Source organism: Vipera ursinii, assembly GCF_947247035.1.
Source record: "Vipera ursinii genome assembly, chromosome: 13".
NCBI classification, from domain to species: Eukaryota; Metazoa; Chordata; class Lepidosauria; order Squamata; family Viperidae; genus Vipera; species Vipera ursinii.
Window position 1 is genome coordinate 17,614,101 of NC_139526.1, and position 20,345 is coordinate 17,634,445.

Below are 20,345 nucleotides of genomic sequence, written 5' to 3' on the forward strand. Positions count from 1 at the left end.
TTGATTCATTTGGTGTCCCTGTTCTGCTAGCAGATTTTGAGAGTAATTAGTAATGCCAGCCCACAAAGCACGTCTCTAGACGCGCACCAGATGCCATAAAATACACTCTGCAATTGTTCCAACAGCTCCCATTTCAAGTTAAGAGGACTTTGAAATGTTCCCTCCACACAAACTTGAACTTGACAACCTGAACTATTTGTCTGAAATGGTCTAGGGTTTCCTGCCTGAGCAGAGGGTTGGACTAGAAGACCTCCAAGGTCCCTTTCAATTATTATTGTTGGTTATTGTTCCCAAATGGTGTGACCTCAGAATTTTGCACATCTCTGCACACGCACCCAATATTCCTTATGGATTTTAGCATCCCAGCGACAGCCTCAGAAAAGAGGGCAGGGAGTGGGCTAACCCTTAACAAACGCATTGACTGGAGCAGAGATAAGCTGCGTTGTTTTTTTTAAAAAAGATGACGGCTTGAATAATACACGGAAGAGTCAGGATCAGAAAAAGGAAAAAAGGCGAGGTTGTCAGAATACAAGCTAACTTGAGGGCTAATCCACACGGAGCCCCATTTCCATCTGTCCTGTTTGCCACCGTTCACTCCCTAGAGACTAAAATGGAAAATGTGAAATTTGAGCGGGCCACGAACAAGGAGTATATATCGGAGGTGGTGACCCTTTGAGAGCTGTATGCAACCAAATTTCATTTTGATGTATGCCGATTGGTGTACATTCAAAGTGACAATAAAGTTATCATTATCAAACAAAGACACCAGAGACGACGCGTGTTGGCTTGCTTTATTTCCAATGTACAACCCATGGAGAGATCCTGTCACAATCGGAATGGGAGAGCCGAGTCGAGTCTACCGCGGTGCCGCTTCGACACAACCAGTCGCGCTGGAAAGAAGAGCCTGTCTTTGGGTCACACCGGCTCCCGCCGGTGCAGGACACAGCAACCGTCCTCGGCAAGACAGAAGCGCTGGAGTTTCCCCCAGGATCCTGGAAAAATGTCTCAAGGCTGCCTTTGGGCGGGGAGCCATCCCGGATGTTCCGAGAGCATTTAGCGGCAGCAGCAGCAGCAGTCGCTCATTCCGGTGGTAAGATTGGACGGAACCCTCTCCCGTAAAGTAATACAAAATTAAAAGCAGTGCCTTTCGAGGGAGCCCGGAGGGGATGTTGGGCACCAAAAGGCACTACAGTATGTCAGAGTGAATGGATCCTGTGCAGTCACCGTCCAGAGAGGGGAAAAAAAATACGGATTTTAAAAAACTTCCAAAGATGAGGAGATCTCCCGAAAAAGGAACAACTCTCTTCTCAGGACGATCGATGGTGGTGCTGTAGAAAAAGAGAAGAGGGTGTTACTACCACTTTCGGACCCGCCATTTCCCGGCCTGCCCTCCCTTGTTTTTCAGAGGAAAAGGGTCCTTACCACGGCTTTGGGATTACTCTGCCTCGGCAACTGTGATAATTTCTTCATTGATAAAAAATTCAACGGTCTCTTCCTCCCAGTCGTCTACGTTGCTGTCCAGCTCATCGGTGTCAACTCCTAGAAAGGAGGAAAAGTTCAAAGGGGATGATCCGAAGACAGAACGAGGCTGGTCTACGGCTGTCCTAAAGGTCTGGTTTGATTTCAAGGCAGAAATCTTGTTCTCCAATTGGGAGTTAGGGTTCTTAACCACCTTCCCACGGCAATCTTTGTTTTCTTAACATCCCTCTAATTCGGCCAATCAGGATGATTAAAAGGCCTGACGTAAACTGTTTGATATTATAGAAACCCCCGTCCCTCCAACTGCGCTCTCCTTCTCAAAATACACCTGCGTAATCTCGCTTTTCAGACCAGGGGCTCTGCAACGTTTGGGGTCTCGGCTCCCAGATCCAGGCTGGTCAGGTACATTTCGAAGTTAAGAGACAACGCTAAGACAAGCCGTCAGGTTCCCCGCCTTACGTACCTCCTCGGAGCTCCAAACGCTCGTTCCTCTGCTCCATGTACAGCTCCGTAGCCATCTTGCGGTATTTCTTGAATTCCTCCATCATCGTTCGCCGTCTGTCGACCAGTTCCTGTAAAAAACAAAGGGTCATTTCAACTGTCCACTTGTCCAAAGCTGCCGGTCCCGAATACCCGTCTTGTTAAGCATCTCCACGGAAAACCTCGTCAAAGGTGAGCCTTGGTGGAGCAGTGGGCTGATGCCTCCTTAAGTAACACCAGCTGCCTGCAATTAGTGCAGGTTCGCATCCCACCAGGCTCAAGGTTGACTCAGCCTTCCATCCTTCCGAGGTAGGTAAAATGAGGACCCAGATTGTTGGGGGCCATTAAGCTGACTTTGTAATAATGCCGCTTGGGGTGCGTGTGTGAAAGCCCTAATAAAGCAGGCATATACATAGAATGAAGGCTACTGCTAAACTTGTAAGCCGCCCTGAGTCTTCGGAGAAGGGCGGGATATAAATGGAATTAAAATAAAATAAAATAAATAAATAAAGTCATTCAGCCCAGCTAAATACACCAAGGGCTGGGGCTCCACCCGGTGTTAACGAGTTAGTCCATTCCTAACGGAGGGACCAATCCGAGGGGACGGAGGTCGATGGGGGCCAAAGTCGGCGGCACGCTTGACCCATATGGCCCCGAATAATCCTCGTGCTCCCCGAGCAGTTTACCTTGGAGGCTTTCGATTGGCTCAGGCGATCTTTCTGTTCAAATATTTTGGAGTATCTCTTCAGATCTTTCTTGATTTGCTGCAGCAAGGAGAGAGAGAGAAGTGCTTCACGTCTGAAAGGGCATGTACGCAGAGATAAACCACTCCCTTCAGCCAAGGAAAGTTTACCCAGGGGTGTAACGGTCACTAGCTGCCCCGCTTAACCTCAAAGGATGCATCACCTTTATTTGATCCTGGGTGAGCAGAGTTGGGGGCCTGGGTCTCCACAGCAACTGGCAGAACCGGTCTTTGTTATTTTTCTGGAGGAGGCGGCCCTGGAACGTCCACAGCCAGTAGGCATTGTCCACCTAAGGAAGAGAGTTTGGGTCAGCTGAGGGCATCCAAGACAAAAGCCTTCCGCAGCAGCTGGAATTCAGCATCCCAGTGGTTAGAGGGAGAAGCCACGTCAGCCTGGCTGGCATGTAATGTGTGGAGTGTGATGTTCTATCGAGATCAAGGATGTCTTAACTTTGGAAATTTTAAGGTGTTTGGACTTCAACTCCCAGAATTCCCCAGCTGGCTGAATTTCACACTCCTTAAGGGTTGCCAAGGTTGGTCACCCCTGATCTAGACAGATGAACTGATCTGGCTGCTTGCCAAGACAAAGGAATATGACGTGCCCGAAATCTTCAATTTACGGGTTGGTAAACATGGCATCCACAAGGAAATCTTGAGTAACCACGACCAAGCCTGTGCAGGAGAAAAAAGACCAGGAGACACGGCCTCCAGGTTACCTTGTGATTCCACCAAGACACAGACGTCACCAGGTAGCGGCCGGTGGGGTCCCATTCCACGTCCGAGGCTGTGTAATGCTCAGCAATGTTCATCATGGTGCAGTCAGAGGTATCCACAAAAGCTAAGGCACCATTCATGCTGAACAGAGGGAGAGAGGAGAGACAAGATTATCCCACTAGCCTCCTTCAACGTGTTGGCCAAGCTGGGGAAAAAATTCTCATAGAACTTCATCTCCCTAAAATTGGGTCTAGGTTACAGATTCTGCAAGCTTCACTGGGGAGCCTTCCTTGATGGAACGTAGTGGGGAAATGGGTTCCCAGGAGCGAAGGGGTGTGGAGTGGACTAAGAGGCTACTCAGCCCACAGGCCACGTGTGAGAGAAGGAGGGCGAGGGCAGCCCCGCCTCAGTAGTTCTCAGAGTATATCATAGATGCAGACAGTAGAAACTTCAATCTGGCAAGGTTTTGTCTACAGGTGTGAAACGATAAGGAACTCTGTTTGGAAGATTCACACGTATCATTCTTGGTTTGGGGCCTGAATAGAAATCCAGGGGTTGGGATCTGCTTGCTTCTACATGAAGGAAACTTCAAAGGGGCCAGCGTGTTCCTACTTTTCAGGAGAAAAACCTGAGTATGTGTATTTTCACTTTGATTCTAATCGTCTGAAATAAGCTACCTAGGTGATCATAGAAGTGGATAGCACTTTTTTTTAATGCTTGCAAACCAAGGTAATCATTTAAATCTTCCCCGAAGTGGAACGCTCACCTTCTGAGACCAGCCAATACCACAAACTGTCCTTGAGGGCTCCAGAATATCGTGTTTGCCTGCTGCTTGTCAAAGATTTCTGAGGTAAAAATCCAAAACACGGAACTGATTTGACTTTCAAATAGTGGGACAGACATGCTAGACTAGAATAATAAGGCCGGAGTCATCTCCAGCCCCCTGCTGAGGGCTGCTTGCGTAAATTTAACAAATCAAGAATTAAGTAGGCGATCTTAAAATAACACCGGAGCATAGCAGCCCAATTTGTCATCACCCATCGGGCAGTTCTCCGTTATAATCAGATGCTCGAACCGCTTAGCAGATTCAGAGGTTTAATTTATGCCGGCAGTTTCAAGACGGTGCTGAAAATCCCACCGGCATGTAGTTTTTGACAGGGTAACTGCAAAAAACCACTTCACAGAAAGTTCCCTTTTCAACTGTGGATAGATGGTGCCACTGCCCCACTTGGGCCCAGATAATTCACAGTGCAAAAGTATGCTAACGCTAGTATTCAGCTGGGGAGTGGCGAGGGATGTTGTGGGAAATGCTTTAATTATCCCGTTTATACACATTTAGGATTTATGGGTAATAACCAAAGTTACGTAGCTGGGAGCAGGATGTCAACAAAACAAGGAATAAAACACACACACACACACACACTGAAAAATGGTCCCCATTGCCTTTTGCCTCAGCCGAAGATCACAACAAACTCAAAAGCAGCACCACACTGAGCGTAGGCAAATTCCACTTACTAATAAGCTCTATTTTCCCATTGTTCTTCACATGATAGAAAGAACAGGATATTCGGGGTGACTCTCCATGCAGCACGGCAAACTTGCTCCCGTTTGGCTCCCAAGCAAAGGCTATGATGCTCTCTGCAAGGCAGGAAGACCTTGTCAGCTGAGACTGGAAGCCCTCTAAGCCGAGTGAGGCACCCCAGTCACTTAATTTAATTTAATTTAATTTAATAATATTTATATACCGCCCTTCTCCCTGAGGACTCAGGGCGGTTCACAGGGCAGAATAAAATACTAAATACAAACGTTAAAACAAGATTAAATAATTGCCCATATTAAAACAGTTGGAATCAAGTTCTAATACACCAAATTAAAATTAAAACACAAGAATAAAAACCCCACCAATCCCCATCAGGCTAGGCCGGCTTGAGCAAACAGAAACGTCTTGAGATCGCGACGAAAGGAGCGAAGATCGGGCGCCATCCGGAGCTTCCACTTAAGGTGGAAGATGCAGGATATGTCATCTGAGGCCTTAACCGTTACACCAGTGGCTCAGTTCAAAATTCTCAGGACTCCAGACCTGCCAGATCTAGTGTCCCTTGTTGAGACATAAACCAGATGTGTTGCTAATGGCTGATAAGGTGTTGCAGAAGTAAAGCATGTTGTATTAAGAGCCGTGGTGGCGCAGTGGTTAGCATGCAGTATGGCAGACTGACTCTGCCCACAGCCAGGAAGTTCGATACTGACCGGCTCCAGGTTGACTCAGCCTTCCATCCTTCCAAGCTCGGTAAAATTGAGGAGCCAGATTGTTGGGGGCAGATATGCTGACTCTGCAAACCACTTACAGAGGGCTGTCAAAGCACTGTGAAGCGGTATGTAAGTCTAAGTGCTCTTGTTATTGCTATATTGAATATACTTTACTTTTGATGTGGCTAATATTCTCTAAATCACCTCCCAAAAGGTGCAAGGAGCAATTCAGCTGGGAAGACAGCAAGCACGATTGTTTGGGGAAATCTTGCACCATCGCACGGACGCTACGGGAAACGAGCCCTTTTTACCTTTCATTTCCACCACATCAACCGGAACCTGTTTCTCTCTCATGCGGAAGATTTCGAAGTTGGTCACCACACCCTGGGAGGGAGGAAGCAAAGCATGAATTGGTCCAAAGTGGAACTTCACCAAGAATTTTATCCTTGCGAGGAACGTGCATCGCAAACTGTTTTATCTAAAAGAGCACATGTGTAAAGAGCGCTCTTAGGAAGACAAAAGCTGAATGGCACATCGGACTGGAAAAGAGGGTTTTCGTCAGATCCAAACACCAAAAACCAAGAGTCACGCGATCCCATTTTGGCTACAGCATCACATGAAGGATTTGGGGCACTATTTATTTATTTATTTATTTATTTATTTATTTATTTATTTATTTATTTATTAAATTAATAAATATTTATATACCGCCCTTCTCCCAAAGGACTCAGGGCGGTGAACAGGGCAAGAATAAAAATACAGAATTTTTAATTTTACTGGACGCTGGTGTTTACACTTCAAATTCTGGCAAGGAACCCTTTGGGAATATGGTTGGCTTAACCATCGTCGAAATTCGCTTAACCACCACCACAAAAATTGCTACAGAGTCCACTTAAATGACCAGCGTAAGTTAGGTCTGTTAATTCCAGGCTCCATTAAAGTCCTACGTCAAAGACTACCTGTCATAATTAAGGGAGCCTTAGCACACCCCAAGAGGAAGCAAATATTCTGTTTTACCAGCGTGCTTTAAGAAGCAAATACCTGGGTACCCTTCGGGGTCCTGTCCACTTTCACACACAGGTAATCCCCGTTCTTCTGCCAATGGAGTTTGCAGTCTACCACGTTGAACAGGTTGCGTACTCGGATCTCCTGCCGGGAGGGGAGCTGCATCAGGGTCACCCTCGCCGGGATATCTTTGTCTTCAGGGACCCAAAAGGCAATTATGTTTCCTCCTGGGGACCAGGAGAAGTCTCTGAAGGGTGGTAAGAAAGAAGCATATCAAAGTTGAGAAGGCGCATTCCAAAACAGCCACCCAAAAACCCATACGGTGAAATCTTATTTCTCAGGGTTTGGAAGACCGTGTGTGTGTGTGTGTGTGCATGTGTTCCATTTTAGGAAAGGCGCCGACTTCTTCATACAAGCAGAATCCAAAGGACAGCACTCACCTGATCCCTGTGATTTTCAAACTTTTCTTATCCAGCAGGCCCATGGACTAGAACAGAAAAAAAGACAACGTAATGATCCTGCAACTCACACTGAGATGATATTTAACCTACAGACATTTTCTCGCTAGAAAAGGGATACTCTTAAAGGTCCCAAAAAACATTGATGTACACCCCCGGGCCTGGGAATGCACCTATGAATTCATTTTTGCATAAAAATAAAGCGATCAGACGAAAGGCTCACAAAAGGGAAAAGAGAGGGAGGGAGAAGAGCTAAGCGTGCACTTTTTTGTGTGTGTTCGCGCTTTTGGGTTCAGACATGACCAGACTTACAGGCGTTTCGTAGATGCTAAGAGTATCGGATGTCATCCGGGCAAAGAATTTGCCATCGTGACTCCACCTGAGCAAGACAAATGTCAAAGGATTAGCGAGAGGGGCTCTTACATTTCCCAGTAGTCAGTCACAAGTGTAGCACAATCGTTTTTACAGACATACTTAAATATGGGCCAGTGGGCGGAGCTTTCACAGTGGAACCCTCGTTTCTTCTGTCCAGTTAGGATATCCCAAATAACGATGGCTTGAGGATCATCCTGCGTGTCCATCAGGGGGCTGAAGGTTACCAGGTATCTTCACAAAGACAATAAAACGGATTGCAGGAATATAAATGCCACGATCCCTTTAATGCTGGTTTTAGCGGACAGGATTACTTCAAACAACCAAGAGTCGGCATCAAAGCAAAGCTTCTCATTCAGAAAAGACAACACAGGCAGTCCTCGACTTACGACCACAACTGAGCCCAAAATTTCTGTGGTGAAGTGAGTTTTGCCCCAGTTTATGACCTTCCTTGCCATAGTTGTTCAGTGAATCGCTGCAGTTGATCAGTTAAGCATCTAAGACCGGGCAGAGCAGACTGGAGCGATTCCAAACAAATCACGCTACAGATGCTTCCGTGACCAGAATATCTTCACCACAAGGTTATCACAACCACAGTTAAATAATCAAGGCAAGAGATCTCAAGGGGTGCTAAGAAACTGGGAACGTAAAGAGATTTCCATAAAGGAGAATGTAAAAAAAAAAAGCAAACATTACACACTCCAGCATTTTGCAATCCAGCGACAATCTGTCAACAAGCAAAGGTGCTTGGTCTTCTGAAGCGCTGACCGCTAGTTTTCAGGAATACCTTTCGCAAGGTGAGAAGTCAATGAGCTGCACCCCCGGGTGGCTGAACCTCTGGATCTGCTTGAATTTCTCTCCACCCCACAGGGCAATGCCCCTCTGATGGAATGTAGCCAGGTAGGTCCCCTTCGGAGACCAGCGCACGTAGGTTTCTGTCCATCGCTGCAGGAAGAGAAGCCTAGATTAATTGGACCAAACTATATTTAAACACCGAAGCACAGGAACGTTTAATTTCCAAAACTTGGCATGGAATTTTAAAAAATTCTATTTTAATAGGAAGGGCACCCAAATCATTTGCCAGAACTTCCCTCATCACAGTTAGCATGTTAATTTTGTAGAGGACCTGACAATTTAGTAGAAAAATTGGGTATCAAATGCAAAACAGACATGATCTGCTAAACGTGATCTATTTTGGCCAAGTAGAAAATCCCTTAAATCTTGTGAATAAAGAACATCTAACATCAGATAATTTTTGCCTTTTGTTTTTCAACAAAGGTGTTCATTCTGAAAATAGGAATCATGTAAGGACGAAACACATTTTTCTCTGGCAAAACTCACTTATGACTGATGAAATTCACGGCTCAGTTCAATGGCTATTATGTTCCTATCATCCTTTTCTGTGCATCCATTAAACCATTTAATTTCATCACAGATATGTTATTACTTCTTACAGCCAGCCGCTGGCACACAAAGCATTGTCAAGAGAAACTTGCCCCAAACACTCACAGGTCTCTCTTCAACTGTAACAGGATCTTTAGCATCGTTCCAGTATATAGCGGTTCGATCTCCAGATTCAAAAATTACACTATATTGATCTCTACAATCTGGGTCCTCCAACCAATAGCGCAAATTCCCCTAGGAAATAATCAAAAGGAGAAAAAAAAAGATGAAGAAAGGAGCTGCAAGAAAGAATGAACATTCTATTATAAAAGGAAAAAAAAATTCTGCCAGACAGGAAACCGTGTCCCCATGACACACAACTTCTGTTGTAGCAAACCAAGCAAAATGAATTTAAATTGCGCTGCTGCTGTTTTTATTTGGACACCAACAACACAGCCAAAACTTGACAATTTCTGCAATTCGTCAGCGTGTAAATCAGTCTTCAAACTCAGATACCTTGCAAGGTTTGTTTTTGTGCATTTTCAGGACTTTCAGTGTTATGAGTACAAATTATTGAGCTCGTGTCTCTTGCCGAAAACTGAGATTGATTAGGGCAAGATCTGTTTCTCCTGCTTAGTGAGGGACATCATGTCTTGGGGACGTCTAGAGTGATCTCTACATGCCATTCAGTCTTCTCAATACTTACCAGATCTTTAAATGGCTGTTTCTCTGGGATTTCCCACTCATCACTGATTGTCATGTACCTGAAAGTGCAGTAAAATTGGTCACGCATACATACTTGCATGTGTGTTTAAGGAAGTCGTGGAGATAAAACTCTACTCACTTGTCAAAGTCAGTGAAAAGATTGACCCTAAAAGTGTGCTGCTTGTCCAGCTTGTAACCATCTGTGTTTTTTACAGCATCCAGAGCATGAGTGGGAGACGTGTACTCCAAGAAGATATACCTGCAATGAAACAAAACCAGTTCATTTATTTCCTACGTTTATATTCCACCTTCCACTCAAGCGATGCAGCACACAAATTTTCTTCTTCCCGCCCCGCCCCCCCCAGCCACCATTCTCATTGTCTAAACTTTTCAAGACACCATGTTCATTGTGGGAGAAGCTCCCACGAGCACAGCAAGTAACCAGCTTTCCTCTCCCTGCTTTCTTTCCAGCATGTGTGTGTAGTGTGTTCCCAACCATCTTTTACACAGGAAAAGTTGCCCGAGATTTTGCTTGGCTATTGCCAGATGAGAGCATTCTAAAGCATTTTATATAAGAAAACTTTAGCAAGGGGCCTTGGAAGCAGGATAAAGCGGTGGTCAGCTTGGAGGTACGTGTTGGGAGATGCACAAATGCACCAGCAACTATTCTGGCTTGCTAGATGGGCTAGAAGTTTACACTTCCTTGATGGAAGAGACTTGGCTACAGGAAAAAAAGACACGAGAAACATGCCCCTCATCAGCACTCACCCTTTAGTCTGGCCATCAGCTTCTGGGTAAAATTCATTGGTTATTTTCCCAAACTTTGAGAAAAACTTATGGATAACGTTCTTCAGTTTCTCAAGGCGGTCTGGTCCAACCTGGGGGACATTGTCCACCACAATCACAGAATCAATGCCATCCGCTTCCTGAGGGTGCTCTTGCAGAATATCTCCCAGTAATTCTGCAGACAGGGAGACAAGAGAAACCAGTGAGGAAGGTCTTGGGAACGACAGAGCCCATGGTTGCGTTCCTCAGATAAAGCCAATCGTCTACATTAGGTTTGTTAAGCCTCCTGAAGGCAAACAGAAAAGAGCGTTGTAAAGCCCAAATGGGTGAAAAGGACTTTCTCATAAATGGTTTTGGGTAATAAAGGGAAAAGTTTGGGAAGCGAGGGTCTGCACCATTTGACTTGTTAACAGGCCAGTGGTAATTGCTGAGATGAACCCCTGAACAATTCCCCACAGCATTGAGTCTCATCTTTTCTCCAGCTTGTTTCAACACTCTCAAGCCAGCCCAGCAGCCACCCTAGCACCGAATTCTTCCCTCTGTTATTGCCATTATTTCCCATGTGCAAAACCTGAAAAGCTTCCAAACTGTCATTTTGTTATCTATGCTGAATGGCTTGAATGAATGAGAAAACCCTGTTCAACAGCTCTTCAACCACATTCACTCAATATTGTACAGATGTTACAAGAGCAGTCCACACACAGCGAGACAGAGACAACCGCTTCCCTATTTCCTCAGCTGTTAACTCCCTTGGGGCAGGCTCACCTCATCCCAGGCCCTGTGAAATGCAACACACACTGAACGCTCCAGCGGGGTCTCCCTTTTTTTTGCAAAGAAGGGGGTCCCCCTATTCTCCAAAGCACCAGAAGACAAGATGAGAAACAATGAATTGAAAGGAGAGAAGCAACTTGGAATCAAGGAGAAACTTCCCGACAGTGAGAACAATTAACCAGTGGAACGGCTTGCCACCAGAAGCCGCGGATGCTCAATCACTGGAGGCTTTCAAGAAGAGACCAGACAGTCACTTGTCTGAAACGGTATACGGGTCTTCCTGCACGAGCGGGGTGGGGGTGGACTAGAAGACCTCCAAGCTCCCTTCCAACCCTGTTATTCTGTCGAACCACCTGGATACGACTTTGGAATCAGCTCTTTGCTTCGGGGCGCCTGGAAAGCCAGAACGACCTCTGGGAAGCAGGCGAGAGAAGCAGGGATGCTCCCCAACACCCAAGCCAGCTCTCCTCCTGGCCACATCACCCACCACCATCCCTGATGGGAACGCCCAACACTTCTCCTACCCCACCCCCGGCTGGGAAGCCTGGGCCTTGTAGTCCAGCCCCTGACTGGGAAGCCAGGTGCCCAGGGCTCCTCCCTGCCCAGGGGTGGGGAGCCTTGGCTCGTTGAGGACTCGTGGACTTCAACTCCCAGAATTCCTGAGCCAGTTCATGCTAGGCGGATGGTCCCACAACAGCTGCTCCAGGGCCAGAGGAGGAACATCTGGAGGAGGGCGGGTAAGGCCGAGGCTGCTCTTTCTCCTTCTCTTCCCCCCTTTTCTCCCCCCAAAAAGACCCCCCCCAGCCCCTCCCCGTTGATCTCTCTCCTCCTCCTCCCCCTCCCACCTTCCTCCTCGACATCGTCCACGAAGTCCTCGGGGTCGCTGAAGGAGGGCTCGTCCTCGTCCGGGCCGAGCGGAGGAAGGGGCGGCTGGGGCGGCTCCGGTTCGGACTCCCGCTGCGCCTCCTTCTCCTCCTCCCCCTCCTCTTCTTCCTCCTCCTCCTCCTCCTCGGATCTTCCTCTTTCTTCTTCCTCCTTCTCTTCTTTCTCCTCCTTTTCCTCTTCGGGCTTTTCTTCCTCCGGCGCCTGGTTGGCGGCGGCCACCGGCGACTCCTCTCGGGCGGGCGGCGACTGAGGCGGCTCCTCGATCACGGCCGGCGACTGAGGCGGCTCCTCGATCACGGCCGGCGACTGAGGCGGCTCCTCGATCACGGCCGGCGGCGGCTCCTGAGGCGGCTCCTGAGGGGGAGGAAGCGGCTGCTCGGGCGGCTCCCCGGCTTCTTCGTCCCTGCTGCTTTCCCCCTCCTTGTCCTCTTCCTCTTCAGCCGCCTCCTCCTCCTCGACGCCGCTTTTTCCGGACGGTGCCGGCTCCGGTCGAGGCTCCGGCTCGGCCTCCCGCCCCTCAGGCGACTCTGCCGGCGGCCGATCGGCCTCCGAGTCGCTGCTGCTGTTGCTGCTGCCGCCGCCTCCGGATCCGGCTGCCTCGGCGGAAAGGGCGTCGGAGGGGGAGGCCGCCGCGGCCGCCGCCAGGCTCTCCTCGGCCTCCTGCATGGGAAACTCGGGGGGGCTGCGCGGCCTTCCCGATCGCCTCACACGCGCCGCTCGGGGAGGCCTCGGCCGAAAAAGGAGGGGAGGGCGCATGCGCGCGCGCACGGGAGAGGCGGCGCCCCCGGTCGGGCCATGTGCGCGAGAGCGCCGCCGCCCGCTCTCGCGAGACCGGGAGCAAAACCATTTCTCGGGGAGAAAGCAGAGGCGCTGGAAGGAAAAAAAAAACGCTCCTGGCCTTTAGTTCAGGAGAACGACGTCGCTCGAGTCGTTTTCCGTTTTTCTCCGATGTGATTTTCCCACGGTTGCTTTTATTTTTTTTTTAAAAAAAAACCAAAACGCGTTGTTTTCAGATTATACCAATCCTCCCCCTCCCCCCCTCTGGATCCATCGGGGTGAGGCAGTCCAAGATGGCGACCGATTTGAAAAGCGCCTTGAGGTGAGGTTTGGATCCAGCTGATGAAGGGGATGGTCTTGACAGGGCACTGGTGATAAAGCTATTGGTTTACGCCTGTGCCATTGAACACAATAGGAAATCCTTTATTTGCGAAGGTAATTTATGAAAAAGGAAAAACATGGTCGCGCTGAAGAAGGAATTGATGCTTTACTATAGTGACCTATCACCCTTTCAAGGGTTCATAATGGTATGGTCTAGGAATTTGACGTATCGGGAGCATGGACCATACTAAGTGTCTCGTAGGGGAGCTTTTAGCGAATTATTGGCCCCTATCCTGAAACCCCTAAGACAAGCAGTGTCTGGGATATGCACTACCTCTTAAAAATTAAATAATATATACAATCATATATACTGATTTGAGTTTTTCTCTACGCTTCACTTTTTTTAAAAAAAAAATTCCTTTGGTACGGCTCGGCGAGCCCAGCCACATCAGCTGTTTGCTGCTCACGTGATCGTTCTTTTAAAGAAACAGGACACCCAAAAAGGACGGTGAGCCATTGGGTCCCTATTGCAGGAGAGGGATATTAACCTGGTTCCAAAGCTGGTGGTACCGCCAAACTTTTAAAACGCTGTTAAATGCAGGTTGAGATTTGCAATGATTTTATATACTTCCCTCTTTTCTGCATTAAGTGGCTTTTATTTTTTGTGAACATGCACTTAAGAAAACCATGCATATCCCAGACTAGGTTGCCTCCAATATACAGTAATAGATTTCAACGTCTGCAATTTCCAATATGGCACTTTGGCTGGGAATTAGGGCATTTAAGAGTCTAAAACAGGGGGCTTCAAACTTGGCCCTTTTATGACTTGTGGACTTCAACTCCCAGAATTCCTCAGCCAGCGTGCCTGGCTGAGGAATTCTGGGAGTTGAAGTCCACAAGTCATAAAAGGGCCAAGTTTGAAGATCCCTGGTCTAAAACATCTGGAAATCAGATGATTGGGGCTGGAGAAGGTTGTTTCTGCCAGGATATGTTAGTCCTTAAGGGACCATTTTGTCTTGTCAGGTTTCTCTTGTATCAACACGATGTAGTAATACCAAAGTCATGGGTAATTTTACAAGCACTTTAATTCCGATCATTCCCCCCGCCATGAATATGACATATAGTATTGTATTTTTATATTACAGTTACAGCGATGTTCAAATCTATTGGCTCTTTGGTAAACTGGTAGGAACAGGACGTCGAAAATGACCCCTGGGAAATCTCCTATGACAGAAAGCTAGGTAAAACATCTGTTAAAATACTACTATTGGAAAATGAATATTAATATAAATGCACCAACAAAGTTTCTTTCAAATATAGTTTTTGAATCAGATCAACATGACACTGTACTTATTAACCTTCCAGAATGCCGATAGTTTGAATAATATAGTACAACAGATACGTCAAGAAAAAGCTTTGATCTGTTTATTTGCCATATCTAGGGGTACATGGACTGTTGCCCTCTAAATAAGGGGTGCCATGCTAATGCAATCCATTGCACCCTTAATTTGCACATTTTGCAAGGCCTTAGAAGGGCTGTGAGAACTTGAGAAAACAAGTAGAGTTTAAAAATCCAAGCAAAATTTTAAAAGCACAGGGAGGAATCATAAACTAGTTATGGGCTGGCATTATAATTTTTTAAACTTGTTTTTAACTTTTGTATCTTGGTTTTTAATTACCCTGTAAACCGCCCTGAGTCCTTCGGGAAAGGGTGGTATATAAATGTAATAAAATAAATAAATAAATAAATAAATAAATTACTGATTTCTACAGCCTAAGCCTTAAGGCTTCAGTATCCGAATGGTAGCTCTCCAAATGGGATAATTTCCCTTTTTTTGTGGTAGCTGCTTTTTTTTTAGCCAGATGAGCTATTCCAGATCAAAAGAAGATTTCTAGGAGTTTAAAGTGAAGTTGGCAGAAGGTGGTATCCAAAGCAGTTTCTGCAATAGCTTTCTACCATATAGTATCAACCTTGTTAACTCTCAACTTTCCCCCCAATATGTATTCAAAATGGGCTGTGATTAATGTATATATGTGTACATACACACACACAGTGTATATAGACTGTATATACATTTATATGTACTTTATATGTAGACTGTGAGCTTATGCACTGGAGACCAATTCTTTGTGTCTCCAATCACATTTGGCCAGTAAATGATTCCATTTCTGTTTCTATTCTACATTCTATTCTATATACATTATACGTATACGTGTGTGCGTGTACTGTATGGCATCAGAGTTTCACTTTCAACATGTGCAGTGTGTGCAAAGAATAAGTGCCAATACTGGTTATTTTATCTTATATCTTATCTACTTTTCTCAAGGTGTGCTAGACTCCAGCAGCCTTTCTCGACCTCAGCTACTTTTAAGAGGGGTGGACCAACTCCTACTGGCTGGGGCATTCTGGGAGTTGAAGTCCATTCCTCTTAAAAGTGGCCGCGATACAGCATGCCAAGTTGACCCACCACCCCAGGGGTAGGCAACCTCGGCTCTTTTATGACTCATGGACTTCAACTCCCAGAATTCCTGAGCCAGCCAAGCTGTGAGTTGAAGTCCATGAGTCATAAAAGAGCCGAGGTTGCCTACCCCTGCACCACCCTGAGAAAGGCTGTGTCCCATTCCGAACAGCCAAGGAAGAGTCAGCCCCGGGCTCTTTGCCCGATCAACGTGCAGCCAGGGTTGGCAGTGCACCCCCCCATCTGGGCATTCCGGGCAGCGCTATTCTCTCGCCCACCCACCCCCGCCCCGCGCTCTCCCTTTGACGCACATCTGCTTAAAGTCGGAGCCTCCTGCTGGAAGCCGGCCTTGCCAATTTGGCAACTGGGTGCCCACGCCAGTCCAAGGGAAAAGGGGGCTGGGGGGGCGGCAGGCGGGCAGGGAACCCCCTATCCCTTTAGCCCACCCCACCCCACCCCATGTAACCCCCTCCCTCGCTCTCCTTCCTCCACACCCCCACCCCACCCCCTCCACGCTGGACTTTTTTTTTTTTTTTAAAATTCCATTTATATCCCGCCCTTCTCCGAAGACTCAGGGCGGCTTACAAGCTTAGCAATAGCCTTCATTCTATGTATATGCCTGCTTGTTAGGGCTTTCACACACACCCCAAGCGGCATTATTACAAAGTCAGCTTAATTGCCCCCAACAATCTGGGTCCTCATTTTACCTACCTGGGAAGGATGGAAGGCTGAGTCAACCTTGAGCCTGGTGGGACGCGAACCTGCACTCATGGCAGGCAGCTGGTGTTACTTAGGGAGGCATTAGCCCACTGCTCCACCAAGGCTCTTTGCAAACCCTTTGAGCACATTCAGAACAGGGTCTACTGCTTGTGCCAGGGGTTGGACTAGAGGACCTCCAAGGTTCCTTTTTTTTAATCCCATTTATATCCCGCCCTTCTCCGAAGACTCAGGGTGGCTTACAATCTAAAGCACAATGTGCTTAGCAGTAGCCTTCATTCTATGTATATGCCTGCTTATTAGGGCTTTCACACACACCCCAAGCGGCATTATTACAAAGTCAGCTTAATTGCCCCCAACAATCTGGGTCCTCATTTTACCTACCTGGGAAGGATGGAAGGCTGAGTCAACCTTGAGCCTGGTGGGACGCGAACCTGCACTCATGGCAGGCAGCTGGTGTTACTTAGGGAGGCATTAGCCCACTGCTCCACCAAGGCTCTTTGCAAACCCTTTGAGCACATTCAGAACAGGGTCTACTGCTTGTGCCAGGGGTTGGACTAGAGGACCTCCAAGGTTCCTTTTTTTTAATCCCATTTATATCCCGCCCTTCTCCGAAGACTCAGGGTGGCTTACAATCTAAAGCACAATGTGCTTAGCAGTAGCCTTCATTCTATGTATATGCCTGCTTATTAGGGCTTTCACACACACCCCAAGCGGCATTATTACAAAGTCAGCTTAATTGCCCCCAACAATCTGGGTCCTCATTTTACCTACCTGGGAAGGATGGAAGGCTGAGTCAACCTTGAGCCTGGTGGGACGCGAACCTGCACTCATGGCAGGCAGCTGGTGTTACTTAGGGAGGCATTAGCCCACTGCTCCACCAAGGCTCTTTGCAAACCCTTTGAGCACATTCAGAACAGGGTCTACTGCTTGTGCCAGGGGTTGGACTAGAGGACCTCCAAGGTTCCTTTTTTTTAATCCCATTTATATCCCGCCCTTCTCCGAAGACTCAGGGTGGCTTACAATCTAAAGCACAATGTGCTTAGCAGTAGCCTTCATTCTATGTATATGCCTGCTTATTAGGGCTTTCACACACACCCCAAGCGGCATTATTACAAAGTCAGCTTAATTGCCCCCAACAATCTGGGTCCTCATTTTACCTACCTGGGAAGGATGGAAGGCTGAGTCAACCTTGAGCCTGGTGGGACGCGAACCTGCACTCATGGCAGGCAGCTGGTGTTACTTAGGGAGGCATTAGCCCACTGCTCCACCAAGGCTCTTTGCAAACCCTTTGAGCACATTCAGAACAGGGTCTACTGCTTGTGCCAGGGGTTGGACTAGAGGACCTCCAAGGTTCCTTTTTTTAAATCCCATTTATATCCCGCCCTTCTCCGAAGACTCAGGGTGGCTTACAATCTAAAGCACAATGTGCTTAGCAGTAGCCTTCATTCTATGTATATGCCTGCTTATTAGGGCTTTCACACACACCCCAAGCGGCATTATTACAAAGTCAGCTTAATTGCCCCCAACAATCTGGGTCCTCATTTTACCTACCTGGGAAGGATGGAAGGCTGAGTCAACCTTGAGCCTGGTGGGACGCGAACCTGCACTCATGGCAGGCAGCTGGGGTTACTTAAGGCAGCGTTTCCCAACCTTAGGAACTTGAAGATGCGTGGACTTCAACTCCCAGAATTCCCCAGCCAGTAGCTGCCTGGGGAATTCTGGGAGTTGAAGTCCACGCATCTTCAAGTTCCTAAGGTTGGGAAACGCTGCCTTAAGGAGGCATCAGCCCAGCGCTCCACTTTCTTGCGGGAGTTTTGCAAAGTGGCCGCAGCCTGGCATCGGCCCCGAGTCTCCGCGCGGCGCTTCGGGGGGGGGGGGCAACTTACTGCGGACGGAGGAGTTTCCTCCCCCTCCTCCTCCTCCTCCTCCTCCTCCCCGCCCTGGAAGAAGCCCCTTCCCCACTTCTGCCCCTCCGGTCTCCCTCCTCCGACCCCCGAGTCCGATCCGCCGCGCCGCAGAGCTGCCGGGGCGCCAAGCAGCGGCAGCGGGCAGCACGTGTCGGGCCGCCTCGGAGGCGCCTCCCCGGCCCGCCTCCCCCCTCGACCCCCCGGCCGGCGAGACGGGGGAGGGACGCTCCCCACCCCCGGGGCGGCTCACATGACGGAGGCCAGCGATGGACCGAGGCGAAGGGCCCGAGGCGAGCCCCGGAGGAGCCGCGGGTAAGCAGCCTCGCCTGCCCCTGCTGCGCCTGCCTCGCTCCGGCAGCGCCCCTCCGGGGGCTGGAGGACGATGGGCACAGGGCGATCCCCAGCCCGGGAGACCCCCGCGCGCCCCGCTCCGGGTTGGAGAGCTTCCCGAGGGGTCCCCTTCGCCTCTCGGAGCTTCCTTCTGCCCCATCCGGAGCCTCGGCAGGGGCGGCCGGGGGGCGCAGGGTCCGGGGCGGTGAGGCTAGCCGGGTCTTAAGCGCTGCGCGGGGCGCCCCCTCCCCTCCTCCTCCTCTCCCTCCTCTCTCCTCCTCCTCTCTTCCTCCTCCTCTCTCCTCCTCTCTCCTCCTCCTCCTCCTCTCCTCCTCCTCTCCTCCTCCTCTCCCTCCTCCTCTCTCCTCCTCCTCCCTCCTCCTCCTCCTCCTCTTCCTCTTCCTCCTCTTCCTCCTCCCTCCTCCTCTCTCCTCTTCCTCCTCCTCCTCCTCCTCCTCTTCCTCCTCTCCTCCTCCTCCTCCTCCTCCTCCTCCTCCTCCTCTTCCTCCTCTTCCTCCTCCTCCTCTTCCTCCCCCTCCCCCTCCTCCTCCTCTTCCTCCTTCTCCTCCCCTTCCTCCTCCTCCTCCTCCTCCTCCCTCTCCTCCCCCTCCTCCTCCTCCTCCTCTCCTCCCCTCCTCCTCCTCTCCTCCTCTCCTCCTCCTCCCTCCTCCTCCTCCTCTCCTCCTCCTCCTCCTCCTCCTCTTCCTCCTGGCACAGGCGGGTTGTGTAAGCGCAGCGCCTAACCTTGCAAAGGCGTCTCTCTGGAAGGAAGGAGATAAGGAGCGAGGGAAAGGCGTGGGAGGGTGGAATATGGGGGGGATGGGGGGGATGGGAGGTGTAGTCCTCGCCCAGCCGGAGCACTCCGAGGCAGGAAGACCCCCCGCGGGCCTCTCCCCCCCCCCCGCACCCCAATTCCAGATTTGGAAAAGAAGGTTTGCATTCTCTTCCTTCCTCCCCCCCTTTTTTTTCTTTTTAAAGGAGGTTGGGGAGGATTCAGAGCTGGGTCCCCCCCCCCAAGAGGGCAACTTGTGGATTCCCAACTCCCAGAAAGCCAGCTGGGGAATTCTGGGAGTTGAAGTCCACCTACAGGTGGTCCTTGACTTACAACTGTTCTCTTAAGTGACGGTACTGTATAAAAAGACCAATTTTCACCTTAGGACTCTTTGTAAGCCGCCCCCGCCGGTCACGTGATCCCAAATCAGAAGCCTGGCAACTGACTCACATTTATGACAGTTGTAGCGTCCCCAGGGTCTGTCTGTGTGTGTGTGTGTGTGTGTGTGAGTGTGTGTGTGTGTGTCAAGTGATTTTCCCCCCTTTTGTGACCTTCTGGCAAGCCAAGTCAGAATGGGGAAGCCGGGTTCACTTAACAACCGTGTTAGGAACTTGACAACTGCAGGGCGTCTCACTTAGCGACCTAAATTTTGAGCTTAGTTGTGGCCGTCAATCAAGGACTATCTGTTATCTTAAAAGAGGCCCAGGTTCCGGAAAGCCTGGATTAGAAGTTGAGCTGAAATGACTTGCCCCGTGGGGGTTAGCACGATCTGCATGCCCCTTTATGTGAACCTGTCTCCTCTTTATTATTATTTTTATGGTTAAAAAAATGCTGCTGATTTCTTCACATGATGTGTTTGTGGTCGCACCAAGCTGGTTATGTCGATCATGAGTTGCCTATCCTGACTTTGCACAATCCGTTCTGGCTTCGTGTGCCGTTTGAGAGGTTGGGCTGCATCTAGGTAAGGACAGCCTTTGTGGCTTGGAAATTACGGTCTGTGGCTTGTCACGCTGCATTAGTCCAGCCGAAGAC

The 20,345-nt window shown here is 49.0% G+C and overlaps 2 protein-coding genes across 4 annotated transcripts in view; one reads left to right on the forward strand and one right to left on the reverse strand.

Annotated features, from left to right (window-relative positions):
- Positions 1–776: 776 nt before the first annotated feature.
- Positions 777–12,799, reverse strand: EIF3B (eukaryotic translation initiation factor 3 subunit B). Its single transcript, XM_083372709.1, has 19 exons — positions 11,988–12,799; positions 10,354–10,546; positions 9,725–9,844; positions 9,587–9,644; positions 9,007–9,135; positions 8,285–8,442; positions 7,600–7,731; positions 7,438–7,504; positions 7,108–7,154; positions 6,704–6,914; positions 5,974–6,046; positions 4,931–5,053; positions 4,182–4,260; positions 3,418–3,556; positions 2,866–2,991; positions 2,646–2,723; positions 1,943–2,051; positions 1,423–1,539; positions 777–1,328 (listed from the first exon to the last, which is right to left on the reverse strand). The coding sequence occupies exons 1-18, from the start codon at positions 12,781–12,783 to the stop codon at positions 1,436–1,438; spliced, it is 2,742 nt and encodes a 913-aa protein (XP_083228835.1). The 5' UTR covers positions 12,784–12,799; the 3' UTR covers positions 777–1,328; positions 1,423–1,435.
- A 373-nt stretch (positions 12,800–13,172) lies between these two features.
- Positions 13,173–20,345, forward strand: part of SNX8 (sorting nexin 8) — an 18,966-nt gene continuing 11,793 nt past the window's right edge. The window contains exons 1-2 of one of the 3 annotated variants that reach the window (XM_083372538.1): positions 13,173–13,239; positions 14,271–14,366. Coding sequence is in view for 1 of the 3 variants with exons in the window: in XM_083372536.1 (XP_083228662.1) it covers positions 18,478–18,523 (46 nt within the window). In the remaining 2 variants the exon portion in view is untranslated. Of the gene's footprint in view, positions 13,240–13,618; positions 13,727–14,270; positions 14,367–18,354; positions 18,524–20,345 lie in introns of those variants that run through there. The other 2 variants (XM_083372537.1, XM_083372536.1) reach the window with 2 other exon arrangements.

Excerpts from the sequence above, each read along its gene's own strand:
- EIF3B (XM_083372709.1), bottom strand. The coding sequence starts at position 12,783 with ATGCGCCCTCCCCTCCTTTTTCGGCCGAGGCCTCCCCGAGCGGCGCGT. Across the intron at positions 9,136-9,586 it reads AACAGCCATTTAAAGATCTG|GGGAATTTGCGCTATTGGTT; the intron begins GTAAGTATTGAG and ends ATTATTTCCTAG. Across the intron at positions 3,557-4,181 it reads GTATTGGCTGGTCTCAGAAG|CATGAATGGTGCCTTAGCTT; the intron begins GTGAGCGTTCCA and ends CCCTCTGTTCAG.